Consider the following 17923-nt stretch of genomic DNA (forward strand, 5'->3'; position numbering starts at 1 on the left):
TGAGTAATTGAAACTGTTTAGCCAATCATGAGTCGTTAACGTTTAGCGAAGTCTCGTGTAAATGCTGTTAGAGTATTTATTATTAAAAATTTCAACATAATAAAATGGGTGTGATTGAGAATCTGTCTGTCTGTTATATATTTTGTCATTAAATAATATAAGATCATTCCATTTAGCTTTCCATTATCTTTCTCTAAAATTTTCCAAAATTATCATACTAAAGCCCAAGCATACACCGATTCATATTTATCATACCTACAATTAAAGCAAGAATATTGTTTGCGTGCTGAAACTTGTTGACCTTGAGGATGGTTAAAATCACATACATTTGCATATCATTGTTTTTTGTAGGGTACGCATTACACTATCAACTGGTGTAAACTTTGCATGCTAGCTCGTTGATAACCGTCATCGCGATGATGAAATCAGAATTGTAAGGCAAAAACAGCGATATGAAGATATGTCCAATCTTTTTGCTGTATCATTATTTTTACTGCTTCCATGTGGTCTTATTTGTAACTTTCTTAAGATTCTCACGAGTTCTATTACGTAGTTATATGACAATGTACTTTGGCTCACTTTGTTACACTCTTATCTTAACTTATTTCGTGTGCCATTTAGATAAAAAATAATATTCAGATATATATTTGTTTTGCTTGCCTTAAAGTCTTGTTTAAAATAATATGCGCATAGTTCCATATCGTGGAGTCCAAAAAGGTTTGGCGGCATTCGATCCGGTGTTTTTATAGTGTGTATATGTATTTTATTTTTATAGTAATATGTATTTCCTTCAGTAAATCAATGGACAATCTGTAGTGTTGAAAGCTGTAACACAAAGGGGCTACTGCGCATAGAAGTTGAAAGACAGATAGACGGAATTAGCTATATCGTGTCGGAAATTGGCGTGGTGAGAAACATATAGATCTTATGTGCTGTTTGGAGATCTGTTAGACATTTCATGGTAAAATTAACATACCCTCTATATGATTATAAAACAGGATAATTTAATCTAACCTGGACATGATATTCCATTGATTTAAATAATTATTTATTTAATACACATTCCATTATACTGTTAATGCATTTATTGATTTTGTATAGTGTTTTTACTAGTCCAGCAGCCTAGATTGCATCACAATAAGTGCTTGCAACCTTATCAACATTTTGGGAACAACCTATTATGAATCAGTTATCTCTGTTTTCCCTGCTGCTATTAGATAAGCGGCCTTCACGGCCTGACGATTGACCTTGCCATTAGCGCTCTTCGCCAGCTGGTGCACAATCTGTGCACCCCCATTCAGCTGTTTATGGTTAACACTGATAAGCTCGGCCACAAATTGGACCACCTGAGCGGAGTGCAGTTGACTACCCGGCCTGGGCACCACAGATGCAGCGGCTGCATCGCCTTCGGTCTCATTCCAAATGCCAAAGACGCACACCTCGGCGACTTGGGGCATTTGGGCGATGATCTCCTCGATCTCATGTGGATAGTACATCATGCCTAGATACTTGAGCATATCCTTTTTGCGCTCCACAATGTGCAGATAGTTATCCTCATCGAAGTAGCCCAAATCGCCAGTGTGGATCCAGCCCTCCTTGTCCTTCAACTCAGCTGTGGCCAGGCAGTTGCCATAATAGCCACTCCAGTGCTGTCCATTGTGGCAATAGAGTTCCCCATGTTCATTTGGACCCACTGTCTCTGATGACCGGTTCACCACGCGCATGCGTACGTTGGCCACGAGAAGACCCACAGATTTGGGCTTCGTGTGAATGCTGGAGTTATAGGAGATGCAGGCGCCCAGCTCCGTCATGCCGTAGGCATTGCGCAGGATGTCCTCGCCGCGCAGATGTGACTGCATCTTGTGGAGAGTTGCGACAAGTGTGTGGCCACCAGCGAAGAGCAAATGCCGCAAACTACACAGCTGTTTCGCACTTATCCCTGGACAATTGGCAAGCATAGCGATATGTGAGGCAGCCAGCACCGCCCAGCTGATGCTCTGCTGCTCGCACATGGCCAGAAAGTGTGTGGGACTGAAAACCTCCATTGAAATGAGACGCACTGTGCCATAGACTCCAGCCGTAACCAGGGTGATTAAACCCGTAAGCCAGTCCAGAGTGCTCGGCGCATATTGTATGTCATTGGGGCTTAGATAGCTAGAGAAATATTAACTATACAGATGAATCACAAATAGCAATAGGAAGTTCTAATATAGAATGTCCGTGCATACATTTCTAGTGCTTCTTATCTCAAACCTAGACTTCCTATTCTTTACTACTTTCTTGTGGGTGTATTGTATTTAAAGAAAATATCCTACCTATGACTCTCGAATATCTGGCGACTATTTGATATGGTGACCGCTTTGGGGGTGCCTGTTGTGCCCGAGGAGCAGAGTATGGCCATGATGCGATCGATACCACGTTGAAACTGGGCTGGTCTGTAATCCTCCGGTATGGTTGCTTGCAACAGCTCCTGGATGCTCATGACTCCCGCCATACGTCCATGCATGATTATAATTTTAGTACCCAATGCTGTTGCAATTTTTCGAAGCTTTTCATAATCTTGTGCATCACAGCAGATAATCCTCGGCTTGGTTATACCAAACAGGTTTAGCATTGTGTGCTCCTCCAGATTCGGATTGATGGCATGAAAAGGTGTTCCATTGAACAGACAGCCATAGGCGAGTGCAGCCAAATGTGTGCTATTTCTGGCTACCAGTCCCACAATATCCGTTTCCTTGCGATATCCCTCCGCCTCTAGATAGACACTCACCTTGGCCCCATTGTGCAGCATCTGGGCGCGAGTGAGACGCGTATTTTCGCTATGCGATATCTGAAAGATGCGTTGTGGTTCGCTCTGCAGCTGCCTGAATATGATTTGACCAATGGTCAGATCGTCATTGTAAAAGCTCTGCTCACGGGCGCCGGACCAGATTTTGAGCTCGGCATTGTAGCTAGTCGTTGGATTGGCGTTGAGGTCCAGCATTCTGAGGGAACTGATACAGCTGGATTCATGGCTGCGACTATTTAAAGGTCAGCGAAAATTACAGCAAACAGCTGGACATGCAATTGATATGAAAGACACGCGATCTTCCCTACGATTATCGGAACGATCGAGCCAAAATTAGTCGGCAATTTAGCGCTTCAAGTGTCTGTAACATACTCACCCTCACTCTTTGTCTATAACTATCTCTACTAGCCGCCGTATGACACGTCTTTTTCGGTGTGTGCGATAAAATGTTTGCTATATAGTACAGCTTAGTTCTTGTGATAGCGTATGCAACTGGCAGTGATGCTGTTAGTTTTAAACCCTATAAAAGTAAATTTAAGATTAAAAATGATCTAAAAAGTATTCAAATATCAGTTCCAAAATCTCAATTCATTTCCAAAGATTGTCAAGATTGCGTGAACTGCTTGCTGGTAAGTGTTTTAACCAAGCAGTTGCATTTTCAAGACAGTTCTCTAACTGTTAAGTAACAAAAGTTTTTTTCTCGATAACTCTTGTGTTCTTTGCTCACCAGCAAGCTGTAAACAGCTGTATAAACCGTGCGCAACAACTGTTAGGTTAACAGTCATAATGCTTTTTACTGCTTTGTGCCTTTTTTTGTGAAAATGTTCCTATTAGAACTGTTTTGCTGTTTAAAGAGCAGCAAAACGATAAAAGCTCATAAATTTCAAACATAACATCACCAATAATGTTAAATTGACAGCTATTAATAATAAAAATAAATAAAAAGTTAAAATAAAATAAAAGATATGTTTTGGGCATACGAAATAAAATTCGGTGTATTTTTTCCAAAATTATTACAATGTACACTTCAAATCCATTTTGCGCTGGTAAGATTTGTTCTAAAGAAGGGGCAAAACCGTTCTAAATAATAAATTATAAATAAAAAAAATTTTATCAATATGTAATAAATATATATAAATAATTAAATTGACAGGGCCACGGGACAAATGCTGTTATTATGTTAAAATAGAAACAAGATTTTGTTAAATGTACATTTTAAATTTGGGTTTTTATTTAAACATGCCATGTTGTGTATTTTGTTGTTTTAATTTTTTTGTTAGTGTTTTTTTTTTTGTTTTTTCATTTATAAACATTTCACAAATATTTTCATTATTCTGAGGGGTCTTACACATTTGCTTGGGAGTTTTTTTTTTTGTTTTCGTTTTATTTCGGGTTGATGGCAATACAACAATTATTTCAACTATTTTTTATAATTATTTGACTAAGTTTTTACTTATGCATTATATTCTCATCTTCTGAATCATTTTGTTTCTTTCCGTTTTATTTGCGGTTTTTCGTTTCTTGGCGTTTGGATTTGGGCATGTTTTTACCTTCATTGGGCTACACTACAGCAAATTGTTCTTAAATTTTTACTTTAAACGCGTTAAGAGTGTGTGAATGATTTCATTTCATGCTCTATGCTAATTTTGAATGCGTGTGTTTGTGTGTGTGTCCACTTAGCTCTATAAAGTAAGGGGTTTTGCGATGTTTATTGATCTTTGATTTTAAATGATTCGTATTTACATTTAGTATATATGTACGTTTGTTCTTCATCTTAGAAATGATAATTGGAGTTTTTCTTTTCTTGCTTTGATTGTTAGAATTGGGTCGGCATAATGGCCACCGATTTTGTTTGAAGATATGTGTTATGATTTATTATTTGTTATCATTATTTATTTTTTCAAATTGTGCTAGTTGAATTTCTTACGTCTTGGCAAGTGATGTCAATAGAATTGTGCGATCCAATTGAGTTGAGAATGTTTTTGTGTTTGATTGAAATAGAATGCAACTGGGATTGGCGATATTTTGCTTTTTAAAGTAATATTAGTAATGTTTGATTACTAGTCTATGTGAATGCGTTATACAACACTGGTTTCTGGTTGCGACTTAACTTAACTACACATAATGTTTACTTAAGTGCTACATTTTGCTCGTTAAATGTTAAATTTTGCATGTCACTTGAAAACTTGTAAGTCTTTTTATTTTTAGAACGCATCTAGAAGTTGTGCACTTGTTAAACCTAACTGTATAACATTTACATGTATCATATAATGTTTAAACTATTTACATCGAAATATTGGACTGCCGCGTCGCGCCTAAATAATAATTGACCAAATTGTTGAACGGCAACTAAAGGCAGCACACAACCTATGCCATGTTTCGAGAGCCGAAACGTTTTGATCTAGTACTAAGCTACTTAGACACAAATTGGAATAGCTGGGCCAATTATTTCGATCGATATAGCACACTCGGCTAACTGTAATGTTTTACTTACTACGTCTCTTTAAATATTCTCTTTGTTATCGGTTTTTCTTTTCAATATTTTTCCCAGTGTTAGTTACTTAGTTACGTTTACATCAACATTAATCAACACACATGAAACAACATACCCAACATTTGGCTGCTACGAGGCCTTCATCTGAGCGCCCGAACTATCCATCCACTACATATTTGCTCACATTTAAAACCCTGTATGTTTAATAGCTATAGCTTCATATACAATAAAACCATATTCTACTTAATTTTGTTCGCACATCCTTTTTTTAATGTTTGTTTATTAGCTATTTTACTTAAGTTTTTGGTGAAATTTGTTTCTTGTTTGGCACGAATTTTACAACATTTATTTCATTTCCTCTTAAGGTTTACTTAGTGACAATATAATTATGTATGTGGGTGCTTGTTTATCATTGGTTTTTGATTTGTTTTTTATTTTTGTATTTTGTTTTTTGTTTCTGCGGCTTACCTTTATTATAAATATTTTTGTATAATTTTTTATTGTAAAAGAAAGCGAAAATATGATTGAAAGCATAACATTATAAACTATTTGAGTAATTTAAAAAAATAAACAAGCTGAATAAAAATATTTAAAATTTTCAAAATATTAGTTGCTTTTAATAGGGGTTTTTTTTAATATATTATTTTGGTTCTTGTTTTGCTATGTAGAATTCAGTTTTGAGCTAGATCGAAGCTTAGTATGTTAAGATTTGGTGTTTCGAAATGTTGATGCATAGTTTTTGTTAAGTTACGCGGTGTTATATATATATATATATAAATGTATTATTGGGGTTTCGAAATGCGGAAATTAGTTGGTACAACTGGGGAGACGGGGCAGTTAGCCAACTCCTGTTAACTGCAGGACTCACTCCTCATACAAAAGGCACTTAATTAAAACAAAAAGCAATTTTGTTTACCAAAAATTAGGCAAATGCCACGCCTTCAACTAATTGTGGGCCTAGGTTTCTATTAATTGTTGATTTTGTTACTGGTTTATTTATTTTGTTTAAACTATTTGTATTGTCTGTTAATTGGTTTATGGTTTATTATTAATCGTAATTACTAATTATTAAACTACTTAAAGAAAATAGCTAGCTAATGGAGCTTTACATAAAAAAAAACAATTTTTAAATTGTTCTAAATTTAGTGTTAGTTTTGCTTGTGCTCTCATGCGCTGTTCCCAATAAATAACTGAATTAAAATTGTATACTAATTTATACTATATATATAAAAAAACTAAATGTTTATTTTTACGCATAATTAAGGGGTTTAGCATTAAATCCTGAAAGATATGGCTAATAACTACATGAACCAATTTGGCGCTAATTTAATTTAACATGAAGTCGAAAACAAGCAAAAAAATACTTGATAATTATATGGAATTGTTCTATTTTTTAAGCATATCGATAGGAATAAAAACTTGCAATACCCACCAGTTCCAGTTATAATTTACTTTACTTTGTGCCAATTAAATATTTTGTAAAAAATATAATAAACATGAGAGAACTGTTTGCTTCGGTGGCGCCGAAGTTCACATGCCCTTGCAGTTGTATGTCATATATTATTTATATTATTATAAGGTGTGGCCTAAATGTAGAACTTGTCAAACCTAAAGCTACAGTTTCTATGGTAGCTATATGTTATATAAATTCGATGCGATGGGTTCCGAAGTTTATAAACTTCAGCAGCGAAAAACAAACATCTGTTTCAAGTTCGAGTCACATAAATTTACGTTAGTTTTGAACAGAATGAGAGGCAGATGGACATGACATTTATTAAGAGTATTTTCTGCCAGGGTATCAAAAATTAGAAAAAACTCACTTACTGTGTGTGTGTGTGTGCTTGAAAAATTAATTTAATAAACAAAACATTGAATCATGTTCTGTATTTTATTTGTTTATCTTCTATTTCAATTTTTAATTCGATTGTGAACATAATAATTGAATTTGCCTAGGATTTGTTGAGTTCGTTATTGTTGCTTATTTATGCCTAAACTTAAATTTATCTACACGCATTGTTTCGTTTCATGTTTTTCATTTTAGAATTGTGTATAAACTATCTGGCTTAAAACTTATTGACAATATGACAATATTTACAAACGTCGTGCGACTTGGTTTTCTTTTTTTTTTTTGTTTTACATCTAACTTAGCGCACTTTTAAGTACAAATTAATACTAATTAGTTTCGAACTAAACTAATCGAGTTACGAAGCAAACGTATCTGGTTTAAAGCCTAAAAATAATTTATTAAATTTATAACAATTTTGAACATTTAAATCAAATGAATACAAATGAGCTGCAAGCTTTTTATCAAATCGTCACCAAATCGCCTCGTTTTCGTCTTTTTAAAATACAGCATTTTAGTAGTTTTCTTTTTTTTTCTTTGATTTCTATACTTTTTTTTTATTACTTTTTTAACTACTATACAGTCGTACTTGATCAACTTAACTTATAGTTAGTAAATATATTTGGTTTTAATCAAATTTCTTATACTGGAGATGCCTTGAAGCCTTGTCTCTACCCTTTTGATCAAGCAAAGCATTTACCTATATATACATACATATCGGTATATATGTATATATATATAAATATATCTGGTTAATTTAAAGTTGGATTCTACATAGCCTTTGGTAATCAGAGACGCGGACGCGCTTTAGAAAGTCCTTTTTGTAGTTGTAATCAAATGAATCGAATGAAAAATAATATATGTATATATAGATAGTTATAGTTATATATATGCAAAAATCAAGCCGAACAAAGCCATACGCAACAGAATTTGGAACGTAAAGTAGTAAATGAAAGTAGAAAATTAAGAGAAAGAGAATAGGTTAGTACAATCTTTGGTATTGTGGTGCCAGCATTTAGTTATTTGGTTTTGTATTTTTTTTTTTTTTTTAGTTTTAATAAAGTAAATATTTTGTAAATAGGTAAACGGCATTTACTCATCCTCCTCCTCCCTGAAGAGATATGTGCTCCAGTAGACCAGATTGAAGAGCGCAAAGACCAGCGGGAATGTGATGCGCGATATAACATCGATTCTCTTCGATCTAGAACATTGTCTTGGATAAATATTCAACAAGTACAAAACACATTAATTGATCATCTAGAGATTGGCTTTTTGATTTGTGATTGTTCTTTCGTTTGGATTGGTTTTTTTGTTTTGTTTTTGCATGGTCTTTTTTGTTTTTGGTTTCGATTTTATATCAAAATAATTTGTTTGTTTTAAATGTTTAAACAAAAAAAAAATAAAACGATTTCAGCTACGTGCTTGAAAATTATAAAAGTGCTTTGTAAGGAGTTACGATCTATTAAAAACATAGGCGTGTGGTCAACTAGCAGGTCGTATGGACTTTGGGATGCGGTTCTGGTACTAAGGAGGAAAATAATTTTTGAAAATTCTGCAACAAAAGTTTGTTTAAAACAAACAAATCAAAAGAAAGCAAAGCACACAAAAAACCTTTTGATTTTTAACGGCAGCACATGACACTGTACAACAAATTGGGCTTTAATAAAAAAAAATACGTTTAAGTAACCAATTTTTAAACATATTTGAATGCCTGCTATGAAAATCGCAAAAGAGAAAAATACTTTCTAAGAATTTAAGTTCTCTTAAGTTAATATGTAAACTTTTCGTATTTGTAATATTTTGGTATAAGCAAATTATATTAATTGTTAAAATTCGTAGTTTTGCTTCAGCTAAAAAATGTTTTAAATATTTTAAACTTTGCTCAGGTTTAAAGTTTCAATGTGATTAAAAGTTGACATGAATAGAATTTTATATAGTAAATAAATAAAATCGTTAAATCATAAATACAACGTATAGCACACATAAACAAATCTATAAAAAAATATTTATTCCATTAGTTTTGTTAATTTACAAATTTTTCAGCTTCGTTTAATATTCAAGTTTGTCTTCATTCAATTCAAGTGTAAATTCGTTGTACAGTGTAATTAGCATAAAGCCTGAAGCAAATTACATTTTCACATTTACTTGACTCTGGAATTTGGGGGCCAGATGGAAATCATTTGGCAGCAAGCATTTGAAACAAAAGACAGCGAGCAAAAAGAAACGATGGCAAGCAGCAAAGCAAAGCAGATGTCGAATCGGGTTGTCTTTCATTTAAAGTACATGACTCAATTCATGGATTCAATTCAATTACTGTTAATTAGTGTCATAAAAATTCAATAAGAGTTTTGATATAGATATATATAGAGAGACAGACAGAGAGAGAGAGAGAGAGCAAGATGTAGATACATATTCACAACATCAAAAAGGAAATCCATCAACTACGAAAATTTAACAAAATTCAACTATATACAACAAAGTATTGTTATTATTTTTATTCGAGAGTTACCTTGTCGGGAACTTGGATAGCCAAGTCTTACAGCAGCTGGGACGCTTCGGTGGCTGCATGTGCACCTCGCATTGGCGCAGCTTCTCCAGCGCCAGTGGATCGCCTGGATGACGCACCAGCGGCTTCTGCAGGCCACCACCGCGCGATAATTGCGATGCCGTTTGACATGGAATTTTGATTGTAGTTGATGCAATGAGGGGATGGTCGATATTTGGGGGGGTGGGCAAAATGCAATGGCAAATAGCAAATGGTGGCATGTGCGTAATTTCATTTAATTTCGTTGCAATTTTTCATCGAATTCCAGTTCAGTTGGTTGGGTCGATTGAATGCCGCGCAGCGATGTTGGTTTGATGAAGGTTGTAGTTTTCATTTTTGAGTTTAAGTTGAATGTGTTTTCAGTTTTGAGTTTGAGTTTGGTTTTTATGTGTGGTTTGATTTAGTGTGCGTGTGTGTGTGAGTGTGTATGTGGTTGTTTCGTATGAGCACGTTTGAAAAAAGTTGTTAAATTTTGCGTTTGTTTTTGTTTAAAGTGTGGTGTTTGTGTGTGAGTGTGTGTGTTGGGTGTGTGCGTGTGGTTTTTAATAAAAAGAGGCAAATATAAAAGGAAATAGTTGTTTTAATAGTTTTATCATAAACATTTTGCAAATAGCCAATTTGAATTAGTTTTGTTTTGTTTTCTGCTTTTATCTTCTAAAGAAATCTGATGTAGTTGCATTTGATTTTTAGTTAAATGGTTTGTTAAAATAGTGACAATAAGCTGTTAGGCTTCTTTATAATCTGGCAACATTGTATCAGCATAGTACTCATTCTGTAATTGAGTACTTGTTCAGATTTTTGTACTCATGCTTTGAAGTTTCCATTAAACGTTTAACCGAACCACTACGTGTGTTTTCTTTATGTGCATCTTAGGCACACTAGAAATATCCCAACATTGGTTATGGGCCCAGGTCTCGTTGTTTTCGGTTAAATAAGTACACAAAGTGTCTATGGTTTTGAAAGCTTCCTTTTGTTACATTTTTAAAAAGTTTATTTCGTGCGAAGAATAACGTGGTGAAATTGTCAAAATGAACATGTCGCATCAAATAGAAAAACTTGGTGAGGACAATTATGACGTATGGCATATGGCCATGAAAAGTGTCTTGGTGGTGGCGGACCTATGGAATGTTGTGTGTGGAAAATATGTTAAGCCAGAAGGAAATGGTGAGGATATCGAAAAATGGGTTAGTGTCGACCAAAAAGCGATGGCTTACATAATTTTAAATCTGAAGCCAACACAGTTGATGCATATCAAGTCATGCCCAACATCTGCAGCTGTATGGAAAAAACTAAAGGAAATTCATGTCTCAGTTGGACCGATTAGGAAGGTCCAATTATATCAAAAATTAATACGTTTCAATATGCAGCAGGGTGACGATGTAGTCGCATATGTCAATTCATTTGTTGAGACAATTGAAAAGTTGGCAGAATTAGACATCAAACTCAATGACGAGTTGCAGGTCATCATGTTTTTGAGCAGTTTACCAGACACATGGGAAAATTTTGTAATAGCGATTGAGACACGCGATGAGCTGCCCAAATTCGAAGTCGTCAAGGTTAAAATGTTAGAAGAGGCCACGCGAAAGCAAGAAAGAGCTAGCAGAGACGGCATAGGGACACCAGAAGCAGTGTATACACACAAACATAATGGACCGCGGGACAACAACAGTGTCGAAAGCAAAGGCAGAAAGAATAGCAGTAAGCAGCCATTCCGAGGCAAATGTTTTAATTGCGAAAAAGAAGGGCATCGAGCGAGCGATTGCCGAAATAAAAAGAAGGATGATAAAAAGAGCCAAAAGGACGAAAAGTCTCTATGCTTAATGCACACGTGTGTCAAGGAGAAGCAAAAGAGTTTTTGGTGCGTTGACAGTGGTGCAACATCGCACATGTGCTGCGACCGCAGCATGTTCCTTACGTATGCTGATAAAAAGACGTCGATAATGTTGGCCGCAAATAAGTTTATCGATTCACCCGGCAGTGGCAGTGTTGAGTTGCACTGCAATAGAATAAAATTAAAGCTGCAAAATGTTTTATATGTCCCTGACTTAAGCATGAATTTTTTATCAGTAAGTGCTGCAGCAAAGCTTGAGAATTCTACCATATTTGAAGGGAAAATTGCGCTGATAAAAGACAAAGAAGGCAACGAGATAATAAGGGCAAGACACGAAAATGGTTTGTATGTTTACAAACATAGTCTTGATCAGGTTCATATGCTAAATAGTTCTGATTCATCTTCCATAAAATGGCACAATAGATTTGGCCACCTGAATTTTAAGGATTTGAAATTGCTTAATGATAAGCAACTGGTGCGTGGTATGAAAGTTGAAAATGTACAATTAGAAATAAATTGCGATACATGTAATAAAGCAAAAATTTGTGCATTGCCATTCCCACAGAAAGCGAATCGTGTCTCAAAGCAAGTACTGGACTTAGTACATACAGACGTATGTGGTCCGATGAATGTTAAGTCGCTTGCAGGCAATCGATATTTCGTAACTTTTATTGATGACTACTCACGCAAGATATTTGTTTACCTTATGCACTCAAAAAGCCAAGTTTTTGAGAAGTTTAAAATGTTTAAAACTTTTGTAGAATGCCAAACAGGAAATAAAATAAAGGCTGTGCGCAGCGACAATGGAACAGAGTATGTGAATAAGCAATTCACTGAATTTTTGATTGAGTGCGGTATAAAGAGGCAATTAACAGTTCCTTACACTCCGCAGCAAAATGGTGTGGCCGAACGTGCTAATCGGACCATCGTTGAAATGGCAAAAAGTCTTCTAATTCATTCAAAGCTTGAAGAATTTTTGTGGGCAGAGGCTGTTGCAACAGCAGTTTATTTGCGCAACAGATGTCCCACAAAAGCATTAGATGGAAGCACACCATTTGAGGTATGGAAGGATCGCAAGCCATCAGTACAGCACTTGAGAGTATTTGGCTCGCGGGCATTTGCACTCGACAAAGTCAGAAAAAGCAAGTTCCAAGCAAAGGGCAAGGAGTACATTTTTGTTGGTTACTCCTTTACAGCAAAGGCATACCGCCTATATGATCGCGAGAAGCGAACAGTTATTGAAAGAAGGGATGTCAAATTCATTGAAGGTGAGTTTGACATAGCAACAACTGATGCATGCAGTATTTCAGACAGAAACACCTTCACGACGTACATTATCCCGTTTGAGTCAAATCATGAGGTTGCAAAAAACCACCCAGAGCAACCTGCCGAGGTGCAAGAGTACAACAGTGACTCAAATGAAGAAGAAGAGGAGGATTTTGTGAGCGCAAGCGATCCAGGAGAAGATGGCAACGATGACGACAATGACCAAGTAGCGCTGCCACAAGTTGAAGCTGTAGTAAAACATGGGCGTGGCAGGCCAAAAATTATGCGTACAGGTCAGCCAGGCAGGCCCAGAAAGCAGTACCAATTGATCAATAGTCTTAATCAGATTGAAGACATTGAAACTCCGCAGTCAGTTGCAGAAGCATTACATGGCCAAAATGCGCAGGATTGGGAAAAGTCTATGCAAATAGAGTACGACGCTTTACAAGCAAATGAGACATGGTCAGTGTGTGAGCTACCTCCTGGACAAAAGGCCATTGGTTCAAAATGGGTTTACCGAATCAAGAGAGATAAAGATGGTAATATTGAAAAATTTAAGTCTCGACTAGTTGCACAAGGTTGTGGTCAACAATTTGGTGTCAATTACTGGGAAACGTTTTCTCCCGTAATTCGATATGAAACCATTCGCATGTTATTCGCAATAGCTGCCGAAAAAGAGCTGTATATGCATCAAGTCGACATTTCAAACGCATACTTAAATAGTAAGCTTAATGAAACTGTGTACATGAAACAGCCGCCGAATTTTATTGACAAGCAGCATCCAAATAAAGTCCTCAAACTAGAAAAGGCACTTTACGGGCTTAAACAATCCGGACGAGTTTGGAACAATACGCTCCATGAGGTATTGAGAGGCATGGATTTTAAAAGATGCAAAAATGAAACATGCTTATACGTCAAGCAAAAGCAACAACAATTCAGCTACATCGCTGTCTACGTCGACGATTTAATCATAGTGTGTCCCAGCGAAGAAGACATAGCCGTGATTAAGAAGAAGATTGCATCAAATTTTAAAATGCACGATGGAGGCCCCATTAGCTATTTCCTAGGCATGGAAATCCAACGCGACGGCGATCGAGGTTCCGTTTCGCTGTGCCAGAAGACGCACATTCAAGGCCTATTGGACAAGTATGGCATGAGCAATTGCCGTCCAGTAAGCACACCTCTTGACCCAGGTTTTCAAGTGGACTGCAACGACGATACTTGTGTAAAGGTAAATATAACGCAATATCAGTCATTAATTGGTTCGCTTATATACTTAGCAGTTTTGAGCCGACCAGACATTTTGCATGCTGTAAACAAATTATCACAAAGAAATGCTAATCCTCATGGAGAACACCAGTCTGCAGCAAAGCACATTCTAAGATATCTTGCGGGTACAAAGAATATGAAATTAGTATACCGTAAAAATGGCAAACCACTAAAAGGCTATGCAGATGCAGATTGGGGCAACGATCGGCTGGACAGGAGATCCTATAGTGGCTACGCATTTTTCCTGGCAGGCAGTGCGTTCTCTTGGACTTCATCAAAGCAAAGCGTTGTCGCATTGAGCAGCACTGAAGCAGAATATATTTCTTTGTCCATGGCTGCCAAAGAAGCAGTTTATCTACGCAGGCTACTTAGTGAGATGGGATGGTCAAAGGATACAGAGCCATTGACTATATGTGGCGACAACCTAAGCGCGCAACATATTGCGCAAAATCCAGTCCATCATAAGCGCACTAAGCACATAGACATAAGGTATCATTTTATACGTGAAAAGGTACAATGTAATGATATTGCATTAGAATACGTACCTACAAATAATAATGTTGCAGATATACTAACAAAATGTTTAAGTAAGCAAAAGCACGTAGGCTTTGTAAAAACACTTGGATTGAATTAAATTTGTTATTTTGCAACTGATTATAATTAGCTTAAGAAGTGTTAAAATAGTGACAATAAGCTGTTAAGCTTCTTTATAATCTGGCAACATTGTATCAGCATAGTACTCATTCTGTAATTGAGTACTTGTTCAGATTTTTGTACTCATGCTTTGAAGTTTCCATTAAACGTTTAACCGAACCACTACGTGTGTTTTCTTTATGTGCATCTTAGGCACACTAGAAATATCCCAACATGGTTTGATGTGCATTAAATTTGGCAATGGCTCCAAACATTTTACTACTCTCTTAAAAAATTATTACCCAATGGTCATTTCTTTCCATGGAAAAGCTCAAAAATAGCCAAAATTGACAGTTTAGATTTAAAAGTTTGCTGCTGCACCCTCATAAAATATTATTACTATAGTTATACTAGTTTAGTAACATCCCTGTTCATGCTCGCAATTAACAACTTGGTATGCAGCTGCAAAGAATTAAGGTTTAAACGCGTGGCGCCCAACACGGGGCCATTGCCTAATGGAAGTTAGAGCCTTGTCTTTAAAATGCTGTTCATTAACGTTGAATATCAATCATTCCCACATATATCTTTTAAATGAGAAATCTAGTAAAATCCAACATTTAAATTACGTAGTGCAACTAGCCAACGTTGTTACTTTATATTAAATATGAAACATCTCAAAATAATTTTCATTTATTTCTGATTTGCTACAGCTGAAATTTACTTTCTCATTTGTAATAAACTTGTGCCATTCTTCAAACTTATCTAAATTCTATTCTATGCTGCACACCTTATATTTTGATTCTTTAAATTCATCTAAATTCTATTCCAAACTGCGCTCAATAAGTTCTGAGGTTAATTAATGAACAAATTGTTAGTTAATTGAAAGGTAAGTACCATTGCGAATGTTGCATTGCTATCTGTATCGAGCAAATCTGAAGCGGCATCTAAACTGGCCTGCTCCAAATCGCGACGTTTCTTTTTCATATTCTCCTTATGCATGTCTGCGGCCCGATCCGTATATTGTTGCATGTGATAGGAAGATGTTTGACAAGAATTTATATGTTCCACAAAAATGGGATAGTTCCAATAGTTTCATAGACATTTTTCAAGTTTTTTGTTTTGTTTTTTTTTTTTTTTTTTTTTGTTTTTTTGGCGTAATTTACAATTGATTTAAATATTTTTTTGTTTTTTTTTTTTTAGATTTTAGTTTAGATGCATAGCACACATTTATACAGTTATACAGTTAGATAGCGACAGAGACAGCGAGTGAGAGAAAGAAAGAGAGACAGATAGAGATAGATAATCACACATACAGAAACAGTAAATAATTTGGAAGTGTTGTCAAACGATAGTTTTTTTAATCGAGTGCACGTTGTGAAAGTGATTTTTGCCAAATTATAATAAAAAAAAAAATATGTATGTGTTAAAAGCACAAAATAACAGGGTTTTCAGTTTCGGTTTAGTATTTTTTTTTTTTAAATGTATAAGCAATGACAACAGCAAAAGAGAATTTTAAATGCGTTTCAAATTGCGTTGGTGTCGATTATTCCAAAGTAGAATTTGTTTTATTGTTGTCCAATTTGTATTTTTTCAAACGCGTTTGGGTTTGATTGAGTGTGTGTGCGAGTGTGTTTGTGTGTTTATATGTGAGTTGGATGAGTGCGTGTGTGTGTGGGCGCACAATGAAATAAGAGAGTAAACCAAAACAATTGGATTAGTAGAAATATACACGCAGAGTAGATTTGGTTTTACAATATTTATGTGAATGAAAGAACTAAAAACTCGAAAAAAATATACATATTATATATATCGAATGGAAAATAAATGATAGGCTACAGGCTTTTTGTTAAAACTTAGTTAGTTGCTTCTGGTTGTTGTTGTTGTAGTTGCTGGCCAAAAATCAGTTTGTTTATAGCCCAAAAATTGTGTGTGCCACGCCGACGTGTAGATGTGACTCTGTGTGTTGCTTTGGGTGTATATGTGTGTTTGTGTGACACAGAGAGAGTGTGTGTGTGACAGTCCGTTTAAGTTTTGGTATATTAGATATGAGCGTGATGTTGCAGTTATATAGGTATATACACAATATACGTTACATGTAGCACATATATATATTATCTATCTATATATATATATATATATATATATATATAAGGATGTATATATTTATATGCGTTGCTCTCGACAAAAATAATGATAAAAAACAACAAATAGAATAAACACCATCGATTAATACATTAAGTAAGTTTGTTAAGAAGCATATCAAATCTCAATTACTAGCTTTATTCAAACCTGAGCGGGAGGCATAGTTCACCAGGGCGAATTCAAGTAATGCCCCAAAGACAAACGTCAAACAGACGCCGGTCCAAACATCGATTGCCTTTGTATAGGAAACGGGCGGCAGTGAGGCATTAATGCCCGATGTTTGTGTAGCCATTGTGAGTAAAGTGGTCACACCTTTAAAATAAAAACCAAAGTAAAGCAAGGAGTAAATAATATAGTTTTTATTAAGTTCTTTGTATATCTGATATTAGTCTTGGGCACATACTTATGCAGTGAAATGTTACCCTGAGTCTATAAGTTGGGTTTGTTGAAAAGTTTGTTTTCTCTCAACGCACATTCTATGTATGAATGTATATATATATATATATATATATATTTAGTTCATTACTTACCTAACGATACTCGCGCTGGCACTGCTCCTTGATCCAGCCAGAATGATACCCATGAGACAATGACCAACATACAGCATGGTATATAAATTTGTATTAAGTAATATGAGAATTCTCGCTTGAATAGTAGATCGACTTTGAGGCAACTGTATTCACCTATGAGTATACAAGGTAATATAAATTGTGTCAAACTTAAAATGTACGGGAAGGATAAAATGTACACGAAATTGACATTTTTTATGTTGCTTTCCAAGCACACGCACGCTCACAAACATATGTATATACACAGAGAAATGAGTTTAGACACTGAAAACCAAAACAAATAAAAAAAACACAGACACAGAAACACACACACATTTCCAATATTTATAATATATTTATCAAAGAAAATTTGTCATCCAATAAACGAGAAATCAAAAAAAAAAACACATAATTTGACTTGCTTTTAAAATTTTGGAAAAAGAAAAACATTTATTTGTCATTTCCATATAATTTTTTGTGTTTATGTACAGGAAGGAGGTAGGCTTCCAAAAAAGAAAAATTATAAAATTATGCACAGTGAGTCGGGCGGGGGTGGCACGTCAA

The 17923-nt window shown here is 35.3% G+C and overlaps 2 protein-coding genes across 18 annotated transcripts in view; both read right to left on the reverse strand.

Moving 5' to 3' along the window:
- Positions 1-1073: 1073 nt before the first annotated feature.
- Positions 1074-2983, reverse strand: LOC115763738 (4-coumarate--CoA ligase 1). Its single transcript, XM_030706439.1, has 2 exons — positions 2316-2983; positions 1074-2154 (listed from the first exon to the last, which is right to left on the reverse strand). The coding sequence occupies exons 1-2, from the start codon at positions 2981-2983 to the stop codon at positions 1179-1181; spliced, it is 1644 nt and encodes a 547-aa protein (XP_030562299.1). The 3' UTR covers positions 1074-1178.
- An 805-nt stretch (positions 2984-3788) lies between these two features.
- Positions 3789-17923, reverse strand: part of LOC115763905 (glutamate-gated chloride channel) — a 59534-nt gene continuing 45399 nt past the window's right edge. For 4 of the 17 annotated variants that reach the window (XM_030706703.1, XM_030706704.1, XM_030706692.1 and 1 more), the window contains exons 8-13: positions 17342-17494; positions 16944-17123; positions 15564-15670; positions 9635-9759; positions 8222-8338; positions 3789-3868 (exon numbers count right to left, since the gene is read on the reverse strand). In XM_030706703.1, coding sequence (XP_030562563.1) covers positions 3847-3868; positions 8222-8338; positions 9635-9759; positions 15564-15670; positions 16944-17123; positions 17342-17494 — 704 coding nt within the window. In that variant the 3' untranslated portion in view covers positions 3789-3846. Of the gene's footprint in view, positions 3869-7173; positions 7943-8217; positions 8339-9634; positions 9760-15563; positions 15671-16943; positions 17124-17341; positions 17495-17923 lie in introns of those variants that run through there. The other 13 variants (XM_030706700.1, XM_030706698.1, XM_030706696.1 and 10 more) reach the window with 11 other exon arrangements.

This window comes from Drosophila novamexicana, unplaced genomic scaffold (genome assembly GCF_003285875.2).
Source record: "Drosophila novamexicana strain 15010-1031.04,08,12 unplaced genomic scaffold, DnovRS2.1 tig00000770-arrow-pilon, whole genome shotgun sequence".
NCBI classification, from domain to species: Eukaryota; Metazoa; Arthropoda; class Insecta; order Diptera; family Drosophilidae; genus Drosophila; species Drosophila novamexicana.

What these genes read in the sequence shown, in the direction of transcription:
- LOC115763738 (XM_030706439.1), bottom strand. Translation starts at nt 2,983, where the DNA reads ATGCTGGACCTCAACGCCAATCCAACGACTAGCTACAATGCCGAGCTC. An exon ending in CAGATATTCGAGAGTCATAG is followed by an intron (nt 2,155 to 2,315) that starts GTAGGATATTTT and finishes ATATTTCTCTAG; the next exon opens with CTATCTAAGCCCCAATGACA.